The 26,297-nt window shown below is 36.0% G+C and overlaps 1 protein-coding gene across 3 annotated transcripts in view; it reads right to left on the bottom strand.

Annotated features, from left to right (window-relative positions):
- The window catches only part of LOC136849067 (cobalamin trafficking protein CblD), a 45,169-nt gene that overhangs the window by 12,450 nt on the left and 6,422 nt on the right, over positions 1-26,297 (bottom strand). For 2 of the 3 annotated variants that reach the window (XM_067121985.1, XM_067121986.1), the window contains exons 2-5: positions 23,356-23,461; positions 15,534-15,678; positions 8,211-8,407; positions 7,714-7,840 (exon numbers count right to left, since the gene is read on the bottom strand). In XM_067121985.1, coding sequence (XP_066978086.1) covers positions 7,714-7,840; positions 8,211-8,407; positions 15,534-15,678; positions 23,356-23,367 — 481 coding nt within the window. In that variant the 5' untranslated portion in view covers positions 23,368-23,461. The remainder of the gene's footprint in view (positions 1-7,713; positions 7,841-8,210; positions 8,408-15,533; positions 15,679-23,355; positions 23,462-26,297) is intronic. The other variant, XM_067121987.1, reaches the window with a different exon arrangement.

Below are 26,297 nucleotides of genomic sequence, written 5' to 3' on the forward strand. Positions count from 1 at the left end.
TTGAATATTACTAGAATGTAAGAGTTTTAGCTTACAATTGCGTTTTTTACCATTTCGGTCGAGTCAAAGTTGACCGAAGGTTGAAATTTTGGCAGTTATCGAGATTTATATGAAAATATTTCCAAACTGATAAAAGCTACAACCATGGGTTATATTTTGTTGTATTTTACATGAAATTGCGCACATTTTCATATATAAAACTTTACGTAACGGCTAATATAAAACAGTGCAAAAATTACGACAAAATGACGAAAGAATTTCTGAAATTTTCGGCCGAGTTACCGCGCGGACGTAAGGAAAAAGTTTTTTCAAAAATTCACCATAAATCGAAATATTGTGCTAGAGACTTCCAATTTGTTGCAAAATGAAGGTAAATGATTGAATATTACTAGAATGTAAGAGTTTTAGCTTACAATTGTGTTTTTCAACCATTTCGGTCGAGCCAAAGTTGACCGAAGGTTGAAATTTTTTGTAGTCAACGTATGGTACGTCCACTTGGCACCCAACAGACAATTTTAGTCGACGTATGATACGTCCAGTAGGCGTTTAAGGGTTAATTAATTCATATGAAACTTTAGGAATTAATTACATTTTACGTCAGAGAATCTAATAACTGATCATTTTAGCTATAATTTTAATTGAATCTTTCATTCTGTTACAAAAGCTGGACTCCTGCTACAAAAGAAAATATTTAATTTCCACGTCTGAGGAAGTAATCAGTTTTTTAAACATTTTTTAAAGATATGAGTTTCACCATTTGTAAATTTATCTTATTTGCTATTCGGCATCAAGGATGTCAGACAATGGCCAAATACTTATTTGGTTTAGTATGCCAGTTTCTACAAGAAATTTAAAAACACCACTCGAGTTGAAATCGACATTCTTTCCAAAAATCTTGACAAAGTTGCACCTACCATCCACACCAAGGGCCTTGGAGAGAAATCGGTCTCTACAATCCCCAAGACTGAGACACACTATCTACGAATGTTTCAGAGGTAATTATGTGACCTTCACAAAAAGGCTAGTGAGCACCAGACATCCTGGAACCATCAGTGAGTCGCATGCACCCAATCCACAGACAACATACAGCGGTTTCCCATTGCCTAGGTGTATTGCTATACTTCCAGGGAGACATCACTTTTGACCTCTTTTCCTCTTATTTAAAGCTGCCAAGTGTTGTTGTAGCCAAGTATCATTTATTAGTTTCCTAATAATTGGTAAAAGTTCTCGACACGACAGAATCTCCTTGCAGGCAATTCTGTCGCCTTTTGCTTAGCAAATTTATCTGCCTCCTCATTCCCGTTTAACCCCAAATGTCCTGGTACCCAACAAAATTTACTTGGATACCTCTGTACTGGACGATATGGAATCACTGCAAAATTTTAAAATCAAAGGGTTCGTAAATTAAAAAGTGCCTATAATAAACTTTAGCACTTAAAAAAAGTAAAATTACCCAAATCAATTATAGCTACAGTATTTTCTTCATGGCAGCTAAATTCCATACAGCTCTGCTATAAGGTCAAAGGTTTCCACTGGAAGCACACCCTTAAAATTAAAATCGTATGGCTTACTTTAAACCTAACACCAGTGCTGGATTTGGAACCACCCATAAAAATGAATCTAGAGCTTTCATACTCTAAATACACAAACCGTGTTCCAGAAAAACTGACCCAATATCCTCCTCTGCCATATTCTTTTTTTAACTCCTTCAAAACAGTTGAAGAAGGACACTTCTGGCAACTCCCCAAGAGGAATTATAAGAATTTTATATTGGGTAACTACATTTCTCAAATTTATATATAATCTATTTTACTTTAACCTCATAAAAATAAAATACAATATAGAATTTAAGCCAAAGGCCAAGCACTGGGACCTATGAGGTCATTCAGCACTTACACGGAAATTGACAACAAAAAGGTCTGAAAGGTGTAATAGGGGGAAAACTCCGCAGTTGCACTATGAATCAACTGTAAAGAGAGGGTGGAAAGTAAGATGGAAGAAAAAGAATATGAAAGGAGGTGCGGTAAAAGGAATGAAAGAGGCTGTATCTAGGGGCCAAAGGGACACTTCAAAGGGTCTTAAGTAATGCCTACAGTGCACCACATAAGGTGCACTGACAGCACTAACCCCCCTTACAGAGTTAACATAAGGTTATAATTACTTTGGGTGAGTCTCATAAAAACAAAAAAGATTCTTTTGAATCGGTTTTAAAATATGGAAATTGGGATATCTTTATATCTATACCAGAACCTACAGACTATACTCTGTTGGTGGACATGCATGGACTTGCAGCCAGTTCTTCAACTAGTCAGTAATATATGCTGTACGAGAACTCTTCTTTGTGAAGATGGCATCACAGTATCCCAACATCAAGCATCTCACCTTGCATTACCCTTTCTCAGCCTGTCTCATTTCCACAATTGGTCAGTATCCACTATACTACCATTCAAAATCCCCAGGACTACATAGTATTCCACTACAAATTTGTACTTTATTGTCCACCTCACAGTACTGGATGTCAGCAAAAAAGGAGCAAGACTCTACCTGTAGGAAGTGCCCAGAAACAAAGGAAAGCTAATGATCCGGTGATGAAAATGATGCAATGAACCATTTCAACTACCTTAAAAGGATAAAAAATGAGTGAGAGGCCAAAAAAAAAAAAAAACATCAGCAGGATTTAAAGACAAAAAGTAAGCAAAAGAAAGACCTCACTCAGGAAACTGAAGAATTACTAATGATCTGGTTGGACACCCATGTGACAAAAAATGCTGATGACCTTTTTACTTATTCAAGCTACAGTATGCAGCATCTCTGAGACTTTAAAAGATGTGAGAAGGCAAAACTCATCAGATACACTTACAGCAAGCCACAAATGGTTTTTTATTGGAGACTTAACATGAATAATCGGAGCTCCAGTGGCAAGACAGCAAGAGCGGACAAAGAAGCATAAGAAAAATCTGCCAACTTGGTGGAATTAGATCAGTTGCTAAACTCTGGAATAGATATTCAGTGTGGATAGAACCAGGCCTTTTTTTTAGAAGAAAATGTCTTGAATGTCTCAAAAAAAGCTAAAACAATACCTGGTTTCAAGAGTTTTTAGGACAGAGTCATGCTGTTGGGATAAATGTCGCTACGTTTAAGTTAAATCCTTTCTCCATCTATCACTCCAGAAACCCACAGCCATGAGGCAGATCAGTAAGCACATATATTGCTCAATTACCATCACAAAAACATTAAGGCATGGGTGACCTAGGGTTTATTTGAATTGGTTCTTCAACTTCTACATACCCTGGATCAAGCATTACTGTCAGGAAGTTTGTTCCCTTCAAAATTATCCTCCTGCTTAATAATACCCAAGGCAACTCCCAAATCTTAGTTACATCTGGATGTAAAGGTAGTGCATCTGTCTAGAAACACTGCTGGTATCCTACAGCTAATGGACCAGAGGGCTATATATAACAATAAGGGAAGCTCACAAAATCTTGAAATAATGGAAGTTCCTTTATTACTTTTTCAAGAGAGAACAATACCTTCCCTCTATCAGATACAGATAATCTAGAAAGCATATACTATGCATAAATAAAGTTATATTTTAGTAAAAAAAAAATAGAGGTTATAAGTAAATGATCCACAGCTTGCCACTAAAGCTGTTAAACAAGGTATCTGTCAACCAACTAATACTGAAAAATTAGTTTGTACTCTAAAATAATTGTACAAATATATATGGACATATACAGTACATACTAACCAAATATAATTCAAACAAAGCATTAAATGCAGTTTTATATCTATTAATAATCTATGTACAGTATATATTTTGAATGAGATTTTAACATTATACTTGTAAGCTTAAAAAAAATTGAAGTTACTTGCAGAATATATATTAGAATTTTAAATTATCATTGCTTCTAATATTTGTTTTAAGTATCAGTAACATTAGCTACCACTTAAGTTCAACTTAAATTTATTAATTCACTAATGTGAGGAAGTACTACACACAAAAATCAACCACCTACCATAACTCTGAGTACTTAAAAATGCATATTTTTGGTTGCCATTTACTCAACGCTCATATTTTACTGAAGAAAAAATTTATTACTCTGAAAGAGGCAAGTGCATGAAATTCAATGAAACTTCAGGATGTGTATTATATTTTTTTAAAGTAATAATAATGTAATAAAAAATATTTGTAGCTCCACTTTTTCATAAAAATTTTAAAATTTATACGAAAAAAATTTTGTACATACCGAACAATACTCACGTAACGCACGATCTCGCGTATCGTGTGACCCCCAAATTTTCATCCATAAAAAATAATTTTATCATGTATCTAATGTACCATGAGAGTTCCTTTTTTGAGAGATCAAATTACAATAGACTAATCTTTTCCTCCATCTCTTTATCCCATCTTCTAGTTAAATAAGTTAAAAAAAGTAAGAGAATGATAATAGTATCGTTAGCAACGTTACACTTGTTGCGAAAACACATACAGCCATAAACAACAGAACGAGAAACAGCTGTTTTGCTATGAACAACCGAATCGAATAACATCAGCTATTTTGCTTGCATTTCAATCATTGTATGATAGTAAACAATTACCGTAGTTATGTTACAAATGACATTACGTAAAATAGGACTGGTATATTTTCACATTATACCCTTATTCCCTATGGAGAAAAGATCAGCAAAGAAATATACTGCTGAACTTAAGCTGCAAGTTGTAGCTGAAGCTCAGAAAACAATGTTCAAGCTACTAATGACTATAAATTATCGTGCATTGGTAACATGGATGAAACTCCTGTAAACTTCCACATGCCATCAAACTCAAGTAAATAAAATTATAGAGAAAAGTATTTTAACCCTTAAACGCCTACTGGACGTATCATACGTCGACTAAAATTGTCTGTTGGGTGCCAAGTGGATGTACCGTCGTCGACTACAAAAATTTCAACCTTTCGGTCAACTTTGACTTCGACCGAAATGGTCGAAAACGCAATTGTAAGCTAAAACTCTTACATTCTAGTAATATTCAATCATATACCTTCATTTTGCAACAAATTGGAAGTCTCTAGCACAATATTTCGATTTATGGTGAATTTTTGAAAAAACTTTTTTCTTACGTCCGCTCGGTAACTCGGCCGAAAATTTCAGAAATTCTTTCGTCATTTTGTCGTAATTTTTGCACTGTTCTATATTAGCCGTTACAAAAGTTTTATATATGAAAATGTGCACAATTTCATGTACAATACAACAGAAAATAACTCATGGTTGTAGCTTTTATCAGTTTTGAAATATTTTCATATAAATCACGATAACTGCCAAAATTTCAACCTTCGGTCAACTTTGACTCGACCGAAATGGTAAAAAACGCAATTGTAAGCTAAAACTCTTACATTCTAGTAATATTCAATCATTTACCTTCATTTTGCAACCAATTGGAAGTCTCTAGCACAATATTTCGATTTATGGTGAATTTCTGAAAAAAACTTTTTCCTTACGTCCGCGCCAGAAATTCTTTAACACGTTGTCGTAATGTTTGCACTATTTTATATTACTCGTTACATAAAGTTTTATATATGGAAATGTGTGCAATTTCATGTAGAATACAACAGAAAATAACTCATGGTTGTAGCTTTTATTTGTTTTGAAATATTTTCATATAAATCACGATAACTGCCAAAATTTCAAGCTTCAGTCAACTTTAACTCGACCGAAATGGTAAAAAAACGCAATTATAAGCTAAAACTCTTACATTCTAGTAATATTCAATCATGTACCTTCATTTTGCAACAAACTGGAAGTCTCCAGCACAATATTTCGATTTATGGTGAATTTCTGAAAAAAACTTTTTCCTTACGTCTGCTGCTGCGTAACTCGGCCGAACATCTCAGAAATTCTTTCATCATGTTGTCATAATGTTTGCATCATTTTATATTAGTCGTTACATAAACTTTTATATATGAAAATGTGCGCAATTTCATGTAGAATACAACAGAAGATAGCTCATGGTTGTAGCTTTTATCAGTTTTGAAATATTTTCACATAAATCACGATAACTGCCAAAATTTCAACCTTCGGTCAACTTTAACTCAACCGAAATGGTCAAAAAACGCAATTGTAAGCTAAAACTCTTACATTCTAGTAATATTCAATCATTTACCTTTATTTTGCAATAAATTGGAAGTCTCTAGCACAATATTTCGATTTATGGTGAATTTTTGAAAAAAACATTTTCCTTATGTCTGCGCGGTAACTCAGCTGAACATCTCAGAAATTCTTTCGTCTCATTGTTGTAATATTTGCACCGTTTTATATTAGTCGTTACATAAAGTTTTATATATGAAAATGTGCGAAATTTCATGTACAATACAACAGAAAATAACTCATGGTTGTAGCTTTTATCAGTTTTGAAATATTTTCATATAAATCACGATAAATAGAAAAAATTCTACTTTTCGGTCAAATTTAACTCGACCGAAATGGTCGAAAACTGCAATTGTAAGCTAAAACACTTACAGTCTAGTAATATTCAATCAATTAGCTTCATTTTTCAACAAACGGGAAGTCTCTAGCACAATAATTTGATTTATGGTGAATTTTTGAAAAAAACATTTTTTTACGTCCGCACGTTACTTAATTCATGCATCATTTTGTGATAATATTTTCTGTGTTGCTTTGATCGTTTTACAATTTGTTATATACCAAAATCATCGCAATTTAGTGTACAATACAACTAAAAAAATTAACTCATTAGCTTTAACCGTTTTGCTTACAGCGATTTGTATACAATTATATAAGAGTTTTTTTTTGCTGTCATATATTCCAATATTTATATATGATAATGATATTTTTTTCATTTCTGATGGTTGCATACTAAACTTCAGGCAATGACAAAAAAGGAGCCAAAAATGAACTCTTAATCTTAAAAACTAAGCGTGCTGTGATTTTTGAAAAAACTTTTTTCCGCTTCAAGCGCTAACTCACCAACGCCGCCGGCATACGGGAGACGTTTTTGTAAATAGAGGCTCGGCGTTTAAGGGTTAATCATAAGTACTGGGCATGAAAGAACACATTTTACTGTTGTTTTCAGGCTGATAAAAGATAAATTCATAAAGCTTGTATTATGATGAAATCAAGTGAAAATGGTGAATGGAATCCGTTGATTTCTTACACCAAAAACATGCCCCCAATGCCATCTATTAACAAAAAAGATAACTAAATTTAGTTCGCGAGACATATTTAAGTCCTATCTCGACTTAAAAACACTTCATATAACGAAACATAACCTTGTCCCATATATATAAAATACCTAGAGATTCATTTACGCTACCTACAAGCAAGAAAATTTGCTCTGAACTGAATTAAATACAGTGAAATAAACTTACCGCATAATTGCCCTTGGCTGATTTCCAAACCAAAACACTAATCACTAGGTTTATATCTTATAATACAAGAGTAATATGAGAATATAAACAATATTATTGGATACAGTGAAGTAAAGCATAACTTTTTAAAAGATCCATGGAAAAGATGCATATTTGTTATGTTTGTATTTTATAATACAATACAGTACTAATATGTGAATATTGCATACGCTAATTCTGTCTCGTTTATGTTGCAACCACCTTAAAATTAGCTTCAAAATTAGGTCTTCAAAAGTCGCATGATATGTGAGTATATAAAGTAAATTACATGAACTTAAATACCATTTACCTTTTTTAACTAATTCTGGACAATCTTGCACGCGGCATTCCAAAACTTCATTAGGTCGAGGCATGTCACTGGTCAACTTTACAACTTCTACACCTTTTCGAGGACTTGAATTAAGTTGATCTAACGCCTGAAATTAATCACATAACAGAATGTACAGAAGAAGCTACTTCTGAAAATATAATGCCAAGGGAAAGGCAGAAAGTATTTTCACCGGGTGACACACGCCCCCGATCCAGAAATAGATTTTTCCTTTGTCAAAATCCTTTTTTCAGTTTTTAGAAAATTCAATATTAATTGTTTTACATGGGCTTTATTACATTTTGCATTAAAATAAAAGTAAGAACAAGAAATAAATCATATCCTATCAATGATAGCATTTCAATATTTGTACTTTAACATGTAAATAATAACTAGTACATGCCTAATTATCTCTCTCATACAATTATGTTATTACCCAACAGACTTGATGGGTTAAGTGCATTACTAAAATAACTCACTTGTAACTGCTGTTCATGATTTGTGACTATTGTTAGAACATCAGGTGGTGATTTTAGAACAGGGTTTTGGAAAGGTGCCGATGTCTGTGTAGTTGCTTCTAGTTTATGGCCTAAACCAACATCACCTGGCAAGGGAAGGCGCTGATCACTTGGTCCAAAGATTCCAGCTCTAATGTTCAGCCATGAATGAATTGGCTCTGGAAAAATACATGGTCAACTTAATAAACTATTCCAAGACCATTAGAATACAATCATGATATTAAATTTCACAAAAACTTTGAATTTTTTTATATAAAACTACCACTTGAAATATCCCAATATCTCCCAAATTCACAGTCAACAAATCCTCCCCAAGGCCACTTTCACTAAGGCCACTTTCACTAAAGAAGAAAACAGCAGTAGACAGGTTGGTGAATACAGGTGGGTGCATGCATGTGCCTGTCAGATCCCTGTACATCCAGCAATCTAGTCACTTCTGTCTGGTCTAAATAACTAGCTATGAGAAGTGTGGAGATGACAAGACAAAATTCTGATTATTAGTAGTGGTTTTGTAAAAAAAAAAAAAAAAAAAAATAACATTGTTCTAAAAATTTTTGTTTCACAACAAACCTATGACTTAAACTAGCCCAAATTACAATTTAGGAGAGATGAACAAGGGGCCAAATTCTCAGACTGACTAAATGAGCATCAAAGCCTCTTCACAGCTCCTGGCACTGTGTAAGCATTAGAATTTGTGGCTCTAAGAAGGAACAGGGAGTTCTGTTAGACTTGCATAAACACTGGAAATCTAGCATGTGCCAGCCTTCCCATACTTTCTTCAAAGCATCCCTAAAGTCCTTAAAGTCCCTTGCATCATTTATTATTGCCTACTTGCAGTGATAAAGGATCTTACTGGCCACTAGTATACTCTACTATCTCTCCAAACAGGCATCTGGTGCAGGTATCTCTTCACAGGCATGGAACTCTCAAGATTCATTGTTGCCCACCTTCTCCATCGCATCCCTGATAGAGACCTGGGAACATGCTGGTGTCCATTAAATCAGGCTCAAAACTCAAGGTTTAAGGCTGAAACCAAGCACAGAAACTCATTCAGCTGTCTCTAACTTTAGAACAACACTCACCAAACATGTAGAGAACCACCCAGAAGTTAACAAGCTCAGCCAGGTAAAGGCACAAACTCCTAGCCCTCAAACTTGTTGGAAAGTGTGTCTACTGCATCCACAACCCATTCTTAACAGCGAAAAATGGCCTTGAATTTCCCAAGGAAATGTTCTGCAACAATCTCTTCCAAAGTCACAATCACTTAAGAGGTCCTTGCGCTGATGCTTCTAGTCAGAGCTTCAGTTCCAGAAGGCAGATGTTGTGGTGAGCCCCCTGGTCCAAGAAAACAAAAATGACTTGCAGGTGTATCACCTGCTTATTGTAGCACTTACTGGAGCCTTTCCCTGTACTGTTCTTTAATGTTAATGATTGTTCCAGCCATAATGACAGCCAGTAGGCCAAAATAAGGGGGAAGAAGTCCTCGACTTGGTCATGTTCATTTTGGGTTCTGCAGCAGAAACTGTTGTCCTTGGCTGTGGATCCTGTCCAAAAATAGGGAAACTCAGTCAAGGGTCTCCCTACAAATAGCCTCATCCTGCTCTATCATGTGTACCTCCTATATATTCTCTGTCATGATGTGGACTTTCTCCAGATTGTCAAAACTGGTCCCCTACACAGGTATGTCTAACTTCATTTTCTTGGCGCCCATGATTGCAGAGGGCTGATTGTCTGGGGTCACCAGAACAACCCACAGGTTTTTGGAATAGAATAAATGCCTACTGTAAGAACAGTTCCACCAACTAAGTCAACTGAATCATCTTTCCTATAGAATAAATCTGCACTACCTTCAATTTCAATGAGCTCTTGATATTTTTTCCATTTAGCTTTGTCAGGGTTTTAAACTTGGAGAATCTTTTCCCTTGGTGCAAGAACCCTCTTGCAAGTCGCATGGCTTCAACATTAAGATGTTCTACGGTGAGGCCGAGACTTAAACAAAGCACTCTCTCACTGAGAAGGTATGAAGTCATACAGGTCTTTGCTGAATACTAGTATACCTTTTATTGGTGTCAAAAGCTCTATGAAGGGTAACTGCTTCAATATTTCCATCTGGAGAAGTTAGTCAACAAAGCTAAAGCCGTATCATTACCTGACATGACTAAAATGCTCTCACTGTAGTGCTTAATGTTCTGCGGCAGGACACTGCAAATCTCATTTTGGAGACATTCAAAAGTCTTATGAAACTGACCATACTTCTTTGTATAAAACAATCTGCTACGTCAAAGTTGGAAAATTTCTTGTGGTAACTCAGTGAGACATCCATTATTTTGGGATAAATTCATATTTCTCATCTACATCAGAGAAAATTAATCAACAAGCCTTGTTAAGCAACTCTAAGCTTTTTCCTTGGCATTAAGCCATAATGTTTTATGCTTCATATTCCACTACTCTACCTCTGAAATAAATACATAATAAAAAACATGCACATATTAATCCATGCAACCTGTACTTTTATCACTCTGGCATCCCAGTGATTTGCCTGTGGAATTCAATGTGTCCATATTAGTGTTTAGTTGCCTGAAGAATATGCTAGGGTCATCAAAAGATCCTGGGGTGAGTCAGTAAAACCAAGGGAAGGGGGGACAATTTTTCAAAGGATCCATAAAATACTTGCAAGAAAAAATATAACCCATAACTGCTTGAGAATATAAAGATATTACCATCAGCTATTTAGAAAATTCACATTCTCCACAGCTGGCGTAGTGAAAGTCAACTTCCCTGACAGTCCACTCCATGCTCTAACCACACAAGATCTACCAAAACAGACACACAGGCACAGGTGTAAACTAAACCTGCCTACTAGGACAGACACCATATGAACATGGAATTATCTTCCCTTTATCTGTAAAATAGAATAATCTTTCCTAATATCTGAAACTGTGGTATGAGCTTCCAGACTAAAGCCAAGAGTCCTAACCCAAGGATTGGCTTCCCTTGGATTCCAACAAGCCAAACGTTAAAGATAGCTCTACTAAAGAAGTTCAAACAGCCTTTGGGGTGGCTGCCGTAAACTTTCACAATTAGCTTCAACTGCAAACCCTTCTCAACCATGACCTATTCTCCCATTAATCTAAGCAGTAAATATTGGTGAATGTGAAAATGTCCATGCGATTTATATCAATAGTACCTTCTATCAATACTTTTAACTAATAGTCCTAGAAGTTCAATAGGAATTTGGAAGAAAGCTTATAAAATACAGGCAGTCCCCGGTTAACAGTGGGCTCGATTAATGGCGATCCGGTTCTACGGGGCTTGTCTAGCGACGAAAACGGCAATTTTCGGCGCCAAAAATCGCCAATTTCCGCTTATCAGCACCAATAATTGGGTATTGGCGCCGATACATACCTAACAGGGGCGTCGATAACCGAAAATCAGTGCTTTTCGGTGCCGATAAGCCTGAAAATCGCTGAAAAATTGCCGGAAATCGCCGATTTTTGGTTATCATCACAACCCCAGAATGGAACCCCCGCCGATAACCGAGGACTGCCTGTATGAGATATTTTCAAACCAAGGAATCTCTCTTCCCCTGGTTCAAGGTCCTCTTGCCTGTCACACTGGCTCTACACAGAATAACCTATGGTAGGGATTTCTTGTTGAAGGTTGTGGGAGATGGAGGACAAAACTATTAGGATTATGCAACTCCTCCATGATTGGTGCATTTAACAGCTTTCCAGTAAAAGCATCTTCCCCTAAATCAGTCAAAGACACTGCCAAAGATAAAAACCTGGGGCTACACATTTGAATTAGGGGTGGGGGGACACTTGATTCTATATCATGAGGCAAGGTGTTTGCCTCAGAAGGTGTTCTAGATGGTCATATATTTTTCTTACTACAGCTATGTGGTGTTACTTTTCTTTCCAAATGACCAGTCTCTTTAGATTTTCAAGCTTTAGCATAACTTTTTTTTCTTATTCAAAAATCGTTCAACACACACCTTATCCTTACATGCTCCACATCTGATTTCTGAAGAAAGTTTTATTGAATACTGTGGATACTTCCTGTTATTTGGTTTGTGATCTAGGCTATAATTAGTGGATTTTGCAACCAATGTGCAAGTTCTATGTCCTAGAGCCATGCAATTATCACAGAACCTTTCATTTTTGCATACCCAAAAAGGATGCTCGATTCTGAAGCAGTTGTGGCACTGCAACAGCTTCTTTGAAAAGGTGAACTGGTATTCATTCCTCCTTAGCATGTACCTGGAATGGTACATTATAATCTTCAACTATAAGAATGACCATCATAGTTCTAGGGACCTTATGCACCTTCCCTACTTCTCAGGGCACATATCCAGTATTCCTTCTTCAATAATATCATATAGGTCCCTGTAATTTATCACCCTATCTTCCATAGCTAAAATTCAAAATTACGAGACTTAATTATAAATAAATATTACCTATCTTATGTGGATTACCATGTAGGACTATGCTTTTGATTTTGCACAAAAAAAATTTTCTTGCCAAATCTACAAATGTCTCCATGACCTATGGTACTTACATTCTTTTGAATAAACTTGCTAAATCTAAAATGAACCTCCTCTTGCAGCAATAATCCACACCGGTGGCATTCTTTGGGATAACACCTTTACTTTGGGGTCAGAAGACTCACTCATACCACCATTCAGTTGTAAGGTCTAGGAGCTCTAATACAAAGTGCTCTATTAGCCTTCATATCATCAGTTTTTATTTTTTAAATACTGCTGCTTGTACTAAAAGCATCCAGGTTGTTAAAAGATACCAAGGATTCCCACTTTTCATCCTCCTCTTTGAATTTTATTTGAATTTCTGATATTTATTCTTGTTTTAAATGTCATCCGTATTTTTATAATGACATCAGCAAGAGCTACAGGATAGTCTCCAGCCATGAAGCTTGAGGTACTTCAAGGACTGGTGGTACCACAGTAAGTAAGGCTGACAAAGTACATGGGCCAAGGTGGCATATCTATGCCCCTCTCAGTGCCTTGATAAGAAGGCTCAGCAGATTACAATACCACTCTGCTTGTGGCCAATATGGACCCACCAGTGCCATCCTAAGGTCAGGCATTACCAAAACATGATTTTTCAATGAATAAATCTGGCTGAAAGGAAGAAGGGGGGGGGGGGGCCATAAAGATCAAGTTTATCCCATAGGTGCTGATATGGATCCTACAGTGTAGCCAATGGGCCCACAATGAGAGAGCAGAACACTGGAAGCTTTGTTTGGCTGTGTGGCAGACTGATCACTGGCATTCACCAAATTATGACAAGCCCCTTAGCCACATGCTGGTGGACGGACCACTCCAACCCTACACCCTGCCCCTGGCAACAGAGCTATCTACTATTACTTTCCAACCACCTGGCTGACAGCTCAATGGGGTGAATTGCCCACTCATGAATCTGCCTTAACCAACTGGCAAAAGGGAAAAAACAAACCATCTCAACTTACTTCCTGACATATGACACCGCAGTTATGTTGTCAGTCATCAACACCACTGTGTGGTACATCACTTGATCCTGAAACACTTGCAATGCCAAGGGCACCATTAAGACTTCAAAAATGTTGACGTGAAGGTGAAAATCATCTCTCATCCCCACACTTAAAGTTATGAATTCCTTATTCAATAAGGGTTGAGCCCTGAAACTGAATTAATGAAGTTCTACTGAACACTGTACTTAACCCTTACTGTTGTGAAGCTTCTTATAACAGACTGCTAAGGCTACATTAAAAACTGTATCATAATATGATTTCTATTTCATAGGAACATTTAAGATTTCACACTTTCTTCATAGCTTCCCAGACAAAAAAAAAAAAAAAAAAAAAAAAACTTAGTTTTGTATGAAGAAAATTTACTCATCTCAAAACTCACTTGTACAGTGTACAGTACCGTATATACTCGTGTAATATTCGACCCCCATTTTTTACTGCATATATTAGGATTGTGTAATATTCGACCTCCATTTTTTACTGCATATATTAGGATTTTAGAATATACCCCAAGTATGTTCAAGTTTTGATTCTGGCAATAAGCCTAGGCTACGCTTCTATATATTTAGAATCAAAACATGATGCTAGCCTACACTATGTTAGCCGTCGCTACCACAGCCTAGTCTAAGATTCTGATATCTAAAAATTGAGATAAACTACGAAGTTAAAAGCTTAGAATATGCCCATAAAATGTATAAACAATCAGTATATACTCATTTCAAATAATTAAAATTAACTATAATAAACAAAAGAAAAACTTGCCCTTCTTTGTTTACAATCATTTTGTCGCAACTACCGAAAGCTTGCCAAACAACCACTGTAATTAGCTAACAGTATAATCATCATACATTTACATTCTTTAATCTCTCCTCAACCACTAAAACTAGCAATCAGTATAATCATCATACATTTATACTCTTTAATTTCTCTTCAACCACCAAAACTAGCAAACAGTATAATAACCATTCATTTCTATTCTTTAATGTCTTTACCCAATTCCACTATTCTTTTAACTCTATTGCCCTTTTACTGTTTCTTATATATATCAAAAGTTTTCAAAATATTTTTACTCAATACCCTTCAGTATGTACGATTCTTTGTGAATCTTAAGTGAAGAGAAATCAGCTGATGAAATACAAATGGCGGCTAATACTTGTTTACATTCAAGAAATGCAGGCTACACTTATAGCCTAGAACAGCCATAAGTATAAAAACAACAACATAACAAAAGATTCTCAGATACGTAAAAACATTTATATTTACTGTCTTTATTATGCAAAAAAAAACAATTTGCTTTATTCTACAAAAAAAAAAAATAGTTCATCAACTTCTGTGGAAGGAAATGCTACTTTGTTGACTTCCGTTGTCCGGAAATCCAAAGACAAGGCTTGCCTAGTCCCAAATTCTTGCACTCTTCCAAAACTATACCTCATGTAATGTTCGACCCCAAAAATTTTAGGCCATAAAATTGGTCTTTAAATATCGAACATTACACGAGTATATGCAGTATATAAAATTTCTTCATCTTAAAACTCAATGAACAACATACTGTTTCTTGTAGAGCCTGCATATAAAATTCACAGTACAACAGTATTATAGTGGGGAGGACTTTACAGGAAAAAAAAAAAAATTACAAGAAAACTATACTACCTCACTGTTTTTTGTGCAACAAACCAACTCTGATAAATAAAACAAAACACTGTCTGCTTCCTAGTGACATAAAAAAATACCTTCAGACTTACTAAAACAATTTCAACTTACCTCCTGTCACTTCTTTAACATCAGGAGGTGGAGACCTTTCATTGGAATTGTTACGTCCTTGATTTGAAAACTCTCTTGCTCTAATGCAAAACCATCGTAAACTTCTAGCGTAAGTCAAAATTACACTTTGTCCTGGACACAGCAGCTATTTAAAAAGAAAGAGAATTACAGTAATCTTTACCATTTATAATATTATTGCTAAGTAGTATATCCAGAATTATGACCTATAAATTCTACAAACACAACACAGATCCCTCTGTTAGCCATTTAAAAGCAATTTTTTTTAAGACCAATTTTTTCAATATGCAGTATCCAGATACTTTAAATTAGCCACATTTGTAATCTTCACAAATCCTATCCACATATGAATAAAAAAAAAGATCGTCTGCTGGTTAGATCATTGCCATTGTACTATGATAGCTTTAATTTTGTTTGTATATTTTGCCTCTCACTGACATTCCACTAATTCCGTTTTCTTCTTCAGATTCAGGAATCAATAGCGAAGCCTCCACAGCCCCAAAGTTGAATCCTGTGCCTTTTTTATAAATGCAAACCATGATGATGATTATGGAAAGTGGCAAGAACACATGGAAATGACTGAAACTAGAGGTAATCACACTGTGATGTGATTGAAGCCAGGGTACTTTAACAAAGGATATTGTGCTTTTTTTTAAATTAAGAGGCCCTAGGATTTCACATGTCAGTGATACTCTAATTAGTGAATACAACCTAGTGCTATGATTCTATCCTATTCATGGAACATGGAACATTGATGTTTGAGAAGAGTGCAGATTGAAGATGAAGGGGGTAAATGGACACTTCACACTTCAGTGTGGCATATCTTCATTTCATAAAGGTAGCATTGTTGTCTGCAACAGCATTTGAAACATTATTTATCCAACTGATCAGTTTAAGGGTTATTAAGTAAGTTTAGTATTTAATAAATTAAAAATACGTTTATGCGAATGTTTGTGATCTATAGCTGAACATGTATTTGTGAATAAAATGTAAAATAAAAGAAAAGTTTGAAGTGTTTAATCTTTCCTTGCCCTAGATGACACTAGGAATAGCAACACCACCACAGTGCATGCACCCAAGATCCTCATTTTTAATGCAGTCTTGGTTATAGCCATGAGCAATCAGCAAGGTTGGGATGTACGACACTTAATTTAAATGATGGGTCTGTATTAGAAAAAAATTCTTTTTGTTATTTAAAAATGAATGTACATTTGCTTAGCAAGAAACCAATCTTTTACACTAGCCCTGAACACAATTTAGGAGGGAGGAACAAGCCACTAAGGAAAACTTGAATAGCTGACATGAACCATGGCTCCAGTCTCAAGTTGATGCAAATAAAATTAGCAAGGAGCCCAAGGCTCTAGAAGGAACAGGGAGTTATAAAATAATGTCAAAACCCTACAATACACACTAAAATAAGAGGTCTATGACCACAAGTCCAAACAACACTAGAAATTTTTTTTAAAAGTTATATATGTCCATACTAGCCACTGTCTATATGAATGTCTGGCCATCCTGAAAAAAAAGAGGATGACTAAAAAGATACTAAAGCTATGAACCTAACTTCCTTTTGCTAAAGCAGACATCAGGAATCCCACTATAACTAAAAGTTTGAATGGGCAAGTTACAGGACAAAAGTTTAAAAGTATAAGAATGCACAGTACTAGTATAAACTAGTCTCTTAGCAAAGATACCTAGGACAAATTCAAGGAAGGAACTACCTGAACATACCCTTTCCAACTAGAACATTCAAAAGGTAAATGCTCTACTTGGGCAAAGGGAAAACTCTTCAGCCTCTTACACCCCCAGTCAAATCCAACCAATATTCCTAACCTAAAACTAATCCTTTCCATATCTGAAAAATCCATCTCAGTGAGGAAAGGTCTAGTTAAGTTACATAGGTTCAACATGGAATGTTTCTATTCAATGTGGAACCCGTGTGACAAACACAAGAGTTCTCTTAACAGAATATTTTGCTCTCAGTTTAAATCTAAATATGTCTCTATATGCTTTCTTGCTTTCTAGGTACAGAATTATTACTTCAACCTCTTTCAAATTTTATTAGCCTTCTCCCACCTTGCTGTCCAAGCACTGCAACTTTCTCTTCACTGTCTTGGCCATCAAGAACAGATACCATTGTAAGGGTTGGAGATCATTTCCAAAGCCAAAAATTTGAGTTGTGGTGGTCTTGTCAACCACCAAGAAATGTATGGAACAAAGATACAGTATATCAAAAAACAAATCATACTGGTACCTCAGAGGCAGGACTACCTATAAAAATTGGCCTATTGATTTCAAGGGTGGGCTGGTTTCTGGGAATAGGACTCATGGCATAATCTTGGCCTGCCTAGTTGATTACAGTGGGATGACTGCATTCATGTAATGCTCTCACACCTATCTAATTGGTCTGGCCGCCTTAATTGTGTTGGTACCATCCCCTCACGGTAGGGTAGGGAGTGGACAACTGGTAGTCAGCTGTTATTGGTGCCATAGGTAGAGGAATGAGCTCTAGAAAAGGATAGGTGTCTTTTCACAGTTTTCCAACAATCTTTGGTTTTTTGGATAGGTGTCTTTTCACAGTTTTCAAACAATCTTTGGTTTTTTATCACCTTAAGTGCAGAAAATAAATCTCACACTCTACCCCTGGACCCATTGGCAACCAATTGCTCTGGTAACTACTTTTGGTTATAATAATAATGTCTATTTCTCACACCTTAACAACACTAGAACACCAGGTGCCTTTGTAACCTTTACAGAAACTTATCTGCTAAGGAGGCCAGAGAAGCAATGACTAGTAGAAAGGCTGAAGGATGCGATTACCATTTCATTCTCAATTGTAAGCTCTACGAATGTAGTTGATAAAAATCAGACTACATTCCTAATAATTTAGTTAAGAATTGCCAGTAGTTTCTACACAGAGATAGCCACCCATTACAATGTGGTATGCAGGAAACTACAAACTGAATAGAGTATAACTCAAAAGGCCTACTACATCTTAAAAGATATATTGAGAAAATACCAAATAAGAGATTTATTTAGAAAAGGAAATTTTTTATCTGTGCCCTCATTAGTGAAGATGCTAAACAGACGAAAGTAAAGTTGGGTTTCTACCATGTTTATTCAAATACAGCAGTTAACAATTTATCAATATTAAACCACTGAATTTTAAAGAAAGACAACAAAAAACCAACCAATGCCTCAGCTACTTTTACTATAAATCATTTTACAGGTAGATGTAAGAACAACAAGAAATACTACAAATGTTTAACAGAAATGGATGACGAATACAGTAGTCACAGCTGTTCAAATAGATGATATCCTTCTACCGTGAAAGGGGCCACTCATCTCAATCTCACCCCTGTCCTTTATTTTGACTTGAGAGAGATATAGCTGATATGCCACAAATATATGTTATGGTAGAGCAAGGGGGAAGCTTATGGGTGCTAAAAAATCACCAGACTCCTCCTATGCAAAAACTGCCATTCAAACAAGAACAAATAATTTACAACAATTCCCTCACTTATCACAATTTTTCAGATTTTACTACTGCAGCAGAACCTTCAACATCAAAGACCTCTGCAATTTTCAGTAATACCTGCTCGTTCTCCCAAAAAATCAGATGTAGCTGCTCTTCCTAATACTCCACTACCTTCAATACCTGAACTGTCTGGAAACGCAGTAAATCTAGATGCCTTTCCTAAATCGTTAGACCTTAGATGCAAAATTGAAAGGCCAATACACCAAAGACTAATGATACAAAAAAAAAAAAAAAGCCATCTTTAATTCTTCAGAGAAATCAGGCTCAAACTCAAAAACAGCTCAGAAACCACACCAACATTCATCAGTAGACAAAGATGGATTTTGCTTACCAGAAGGATATCCAGTAATCTTGATGACAACTCCTTTTTCCCAGCATGAAAGAATGTCTTAGATATTTGAGTTAATTTCTCTATCAAGAGCAACAAAATCTAAATATTTCAAGCCAGGACAATTCATATTCTCCATTCAGACAGATGGATACATAAAAAATTTGTACTCCAATATTTCCTGACAAATTCCATTTCCATGCAATAGATCATAAATTACTTTGGATAACAACTGACAAAACTTCCCATTCAAAGGATATGACTAGGAATGCTAATTTGCACCACTAATAATGGCAGGCATTTTGATTGGGACAAGTTACTTAAGATATCATCAAACTATTAATATCTTAGTAATATCCCTGCAAGAAATGAAATTAGGTAACCTATTCACTAATCCAGCCATCATTGTGAGAAGAAATGGAAGATCTAGCATAACAAAAACAAAATTTCAACACACTCCAGTTATACTTTAAGTTGAACTACAGGCCCATACCTATCAAGATCATCATTAAAAAGACATTTACAATTTGTTCAATTCACCTTGCTCCAGTAAATTATTTCTCCCTTTCGCAATTATAAAATTTACTTTATCAGTCCAACTCCTTTTCTCTTATTAGGAGACTTCAATACCCATAATAAACTATGGGGTGAAAGCCTTACCGATTCTCAGCTTCCCTCCATGAATGCCAGTGCCCAGACCTGATATAATGTCACACAATACATCATGTTATCGATCTGAGCATTTGCTCTCTAGACATTATCCTTGACTACAATATATGGTCAGAAAATGAGCACCTCAAGGTGGCAACCACTGGCCAATTGATTTAAAATCAGCTACCAAGTCTCCTGAATTGTCCACTCCTAGGTGGAAGACAAAAGCTGCCTGGGCAAAATTCACTCTAGGTATCAAAACATTTTGTAAATTTGAATCCCTTAAGAATTATACTGAAGCATACACCTACTGAACGACAAAATAATTAGTGATGATGCAACAGCCAAAACTGGGGGCAAACCAGGAACTAGTACAGAAGACATAAAAATAGTGGCTCTCTAATATGCAAAATTAATTATAAGCATGCCTAAGCAAAACAACAGCTCTACTGTATTATGAAAATGTTAAAAACAGGACTCCTGGATGCACTATATAAAATGGAATGAAATCACTCTTCCTTAGGCTTGATAAGGAAAATTATTAAGATATAGTACTGTGATAAATTGTGCCCACACCTTTACCTTCCTCAAAAAAAAAAAAAAAGAAAATACCAACCAGTCACAGACTGTGATGATATTGCTAATATGTTTGGGGAACTTTTCTCATATCTCAAAACCAAAGCACTGTTCACCAAACCTAAAATCATTAGATGCCAAAGTAAAAATTCAACTTGATCCTAATAATAGCTCAGAAGAATATGATGACACTTTTACAAAGAACGAATTACAATATGCCTTATCTTCAAATGTAGAAAAAGACCCAGGAGAGGATAACATCATTTATATGATGTATCACCAACTTGAAGGTACTAAGGCATTTTTGTTAAAGATTTTTGACAAAATTTAGGAGACCTCGGTTCTCCCAATGAACTGGAAAATTGCTCTTATTACTCCAAGTTCCAAGCCAGAAATAGAAGGTCTCCAAAATGAAAAATTACCAACCAACATCTGCAACAGGATGCATTTGTAAATTAATGGAAAAAGTTAATAACTATCTTCTATTATGATTCCTGAGAAAAATTATTTAACATCTCTAAATCAATTTACCTTCAGGAAGAACAGCAGCACTTTAGACCTCTTCTCCACCTCTCCAACCAGATATAGCAAGGTTTTGCAGGTAAAAATCAAATCATTGGTGTATTCTTTGATGTGAAAGAAACTTACCACTCTTCATGGCAGTTTGGCATTATACAACATCTTTATAAATTAGAGGTCAAAGGTAACATGATAAATTTATTCAATCTTTTCTGTCAGAAAGATACTTCTCTGTAAAGTAGCTCCTCTATTTAAACAATAGTAAGGGGTAACCCAAGGAAGTGTATCAAGGGTCATATGTTTTTTGCACTCATTATTAAGATCACAGCAGCAGTTCCTACTCCTGTTAGTTCTCTCTTTGTTGATGGTTTTGCCATCTACTTCAATGACCATGATCTAATGACATCAAGTCAGCAAATCCGAAGAGCTGTTGATTCTGTCACCAAATGGGCATACAAAAATGGCTTCAAGTTCTCTGCTTTATGACTTGTTTGTTTCAGCCCTAAAACTCTGGTGGTTCCAAGTATTCTGGATATGAACAGTACAGTAATATTCTAACCTACTATAGTGATAAAGTGAAGTTTCTCCAAACAACATTTGACAGGTCTCCACAAAAACTTCTAAAAGGACAAAGTATAAAAATCACTAGATATTTCAAACATTTATCCAGTTTTAATACGGGAGCAGATAAAAAAAATACCTTTAAAATTTATACAGTGCTCTATGTAGATCAAAGTTAGAATATGGCTACCTAATTCACTCTAGCATTTGTATAACTGAACTCCAAAATCTACATATAATACATGACATGAAAGCATATAGTTGCAATGATGTACTTAAGATGAAGTGTGTGAAATGCATTAATTCTAAATAAAAAGATAAGGAAAAGTGAAAGAGTCAATGGATAGACTTACCTAGATAAGAAGTGCTCATCAACTCATTTAGCATAGCAAACTGAACAGCTTAATCCTTGTATCTAGCCTGCCACTAACATAGAAAATAATGAGTAATATGTAAACTAATGATTTTTACACAATAATGAGTAATATGTAAAATAATGATTTTTACTATAATATTTATAAATTAATGCTGTTAAAACATGCAAGAATGTAACTTAGTCTAAGTCGCCGAACTAATTTAGGATGATACCAATGCAGGCCTTCAAAACACAAACAAATGAAGGCAGCAAGACAAAGCAGAGAAAAAGGCAGATGCTAAAATTCTGGATGGAAACCACATACATCTAAGTATGTGTACACACAAAGTACATTCATGCATAATACAAAATACTAAATGAAAGCGGCATGATTGTTTACAGCATAATTATACCAGCATGCAAATACTAAATTCCTTTTTATACTACCATGAAATACTGTACTCTAAATCTTTGAAGGAGAGCAATAATCAACTAAAATTTTGCTGTATATAACACCATAAACTAGGAAAAGAATTCTAACATTGACAATTATATCAATTTTCATACACCTTTGGATGCATTTACTCCTACATACATTAAACAAAAAACAAGAAATACATGAAGGCACTCCATATACAGGCAGTCCCTGAGTTACATCAGGGGTTCCGTTCCTACATCGCAACGTAAGCCGAAAAATAGTGTAACCAAAGACATCGTCGAAAATTGTAAAAACCTTACTTTTAATCATTCAGGTGTCTTGAAAACAACATAACCTGCATTTTGATTGAGTGTCTCACCAAATAAACCTCTAAATTTTAACCATTCTGCCAATTTGGAGCCATATTAAAGTTCCAGTCCTCTGTCGGACTGGGGGCAGAAACCCAGAACATGCGCTGTAACTCAGGACATAATTTTTGATGAATATATTTGAAGAGCGACGTGACCTCGGAACGACGTAAGCCGAGTCCAACATAACCCAGGGACTGCCTGTGTACCTTCCAGATTCAATGTTTACATGAGTAGGTGTATCCATATGTATTATGAAATAAGTTAGTTTAGAGTCTTTGTTGGCTTAAAATTAAAAATACATACTGTACTGTGTATCACATGAATGTATCTAACAGATTCACTAACAAACACCATGTTTCAACTACTGTGCATTTCAAGGAACTAAGACTGGGTTTCTATAATTAATTTCTTTCTCATCCAATACTCCTAAAAAGCTACAACCAGACTACAAACCCTCTACACGAATGCACTGAAACTGAAAACTTACCCTTGCTGCCATAACGACAAGCAGGAACTTGTCTTAAGAGAAAACCTGCAACTTTTATTGAGTGGGTAAGAAACTCAGTACAGTACTGTCTTTATGCCAACTCAACCTGGAAATGAAGACAACTACATCAATCTGAATTTAAGTTGTACTTTATCAAACATCATCAATCATTCATAGGCCAAAAAAAAAATATATACAAATATCCTACAAAGTTACTGGTAATCACTATCATCTAACTCTTCTTTGGGGCTTAGTTCAAAAGGTCATGTTCACAGGCTGGTTTGCTCTCCTTCCAGATTCAAATTTAGTTTTTGCCTGTTAAACAATTCTTTTCATCCAAACAAATATTTAAGTTTCTAAAATACATAGTTATTATCAAATGAACTTGGCACTACTAGCCAGACTTCATTTATTTCTTTACAAATCCAAAGTTACAACTGAAAAGCTTACTGTCCACCTCACTCAATAATACAATAATATATTAAACTTCACCTCATCCACTAAACAAGAATTTGCTACAAATTCAAAAAGCTCGTGTTTTTTCTAAGTATATCGTAGCTGACCCACAAAATTTCTTTATTAATAGCACTGTACAGCACAAATCACCATTTTTGAAAAAAAAAAAAATTATACTAATTACACAAAACTTAAAATATGAATATATGAAAACCCTTTGAACCATGAGCTACATAACACAGATTGTATTGCACATGTGCCCACCATACAAGAAACAGTGGCTTTTCATTCTGTATTATTTTGTATTTGAAAGGACAAAAAGCTTTTCCAGCAAAAGCTGCTTTTATCCACAAACATGATGGTTAGAGGCTAAGAAACCCATCTCCAGGAACACCATGCTACAGGAAACAGGAACTATAAGGGTTGCCAAACCACAGAAGCCATGTACTTTATAGCTGCTTTCATTAGCACACACATCTAAAAAGATAAATGAATAATGAATTTGTATGTTACCAGCAGATTTTTGAGGAGGAAATTATCTCAGAGATATATAAAATTTCTACAGTACAACAGTTACAACTTCACTTTTGTCAGCCCATTACTGGCTAATGAACAGCACTGCACATCTACTGCTAACAGTCAGGTAGAGTACCTGTACTTTACTTTGCTAGGCATCAGAAAACAGACCAGCCTCTTATACTGAAGAAAAATAAAAATTACTTCATGGCAAGTCCTTGAAAACATGACATTTTTATGATATAGTTTTATATATACTTACCAAGTAATTACATTGCTAACAGTTTCACTTGCTGGCAGCTCAAAAATTTTGCAATTCGCGGTAGCACTAGTGTCAGTGTAAGTGACTAGACCCCGCCCACTTTAGGGGTAAGCAAAGAACAACTTCAGCAGAGAGCTCAGTTATTCTTGCCTGATTTTCGGTTATCGGTGCCAATAACCGGAGATCAGCGCCAATACCCGATTATCGGTGCTGATAAGCAGAAATCGGTGCATATCAGTGCCGAAAATCGCCAATTTTCGTGGCTAAACAAACGCTGTAAAATCGAATCGCTGATAACCAGGGACTGTCTGTATATATAAAACTTTATCATAAAAATGTCATTTTTATATATGCAACTTACCAAGTAATTACACTGCTGAATCCCAATTTGACACGGAGGCAGGATATGGATTTTTCTACCCTAAAACATTATGGATGATAATGAGTTAGAGAATAGAAATTATTAGCATTGGTACAATGCTTGTCATTCCTTACCTGGTAAGAGAGCTGCTGCAGGTAGATGATACTGCCTCTGGTCAGCACACATGTCGACCATGTAGGATGTGGTGAGTTGGCCAGACGCACCTCTACGTCAGAGGGTACTTCGCAGCAAGGGGTGAACCCGGTGACTAACAAAGTATACAAGTAGCCAGTTGCCCCTACCCTGGGCACAGTACTGACAAACCAAATGACCAGAATCAAAACACACGAACATCTCCTACACCATAAAATATAAAAACACCAACCACCCACTAAAACTTGACTGGTGGGTTTCCAGGTACACAGTAACCCCAGGCTCCCCTTGTGACTCTAACACCTGAGTTCAAGGAAAAGAGAAAAGGGGGGAAGAAAAGCTTCCCACACTTCCTCCCCCAACACCAAGCCAGCCATGGATAACACCCCTAAAGTCTACAACTTTCAAAAGTAGTTTCCACATCAAGAAGATAATGGGTCATGAAGATAGACTTGCACCTCCAGGAAGTTGCTTGAAGAACTGATGACAAGGACAGGTTGTGCTTGAAGGCTAACAATATGGAGACCGCTCTGACCTCGTGAGCCTTAGCTCAGACGGACAATAAAGCCTCTTCTCCAATCTGAGAAAGGGCTTGGGAGATCAGATCCATCAAGAAGAAAGACAAGCTGTTTCAGACAGGACATGACATGGATTTCTAACCAAGCACCATAAATTACTTGTAGGACCTCAAATCTCCGTTCTGTGCAAGTAGTACCTCAGTGCTCTTACTGGGTACAGAACTCTCTCCTCCTCATCTAGGCCCAGTATTTCCATCAGGCTTTTAATTGTGAAGGAACGAGGCCAGGGTTTGGTTGGGTCTTCATTTTTAGCTGAAAAGCCCTAGGTGAATAAACATATAGCATCACCTTAGTAAAATCCAACTCTCTTGTCAAGAGCGTGGGCCTCATTGACCCTTTTGGCAGTTCCTAATGCTATGAGAAAAAGGGTCTTCCTGGTAAGATCTCGCAGCAAAGCAGAATGATGAGACTCGAAGCGAGGTCCCAAGAGCCACTTCAAAACTACGTCCAAATTCCAAGAGACGGCCTCTTGCCCCTTGGATTTGGAGGCATCAAAGGATTTTAGGAGGTCGGACAGGTCTTGATTGACTGAGAGATCCATTCCTCTGTGCTGAAACACTGATCTCAGCATAGCCCTGTATCCTCTGACCGTAGAGAAGGAAAGACCCGTAGATGT

Source organism: Macrobrachium rosenbergii, chromosome 20 (assembly GCF_040412425.1).
Source record: "Macrobrachium rosenbergii isolate ZJJX-2024 chromosome 20, ASM4041242v1, whole genome shotgun sequence".
In the NCBI taxonomy this organism is placed as follows: Eukaryota; Metazoa; Arthropoda; class Malacostraca; order Decapoda; family Palaemonidae; genus Macrobrachium; species Macrobrachium rosenbergii.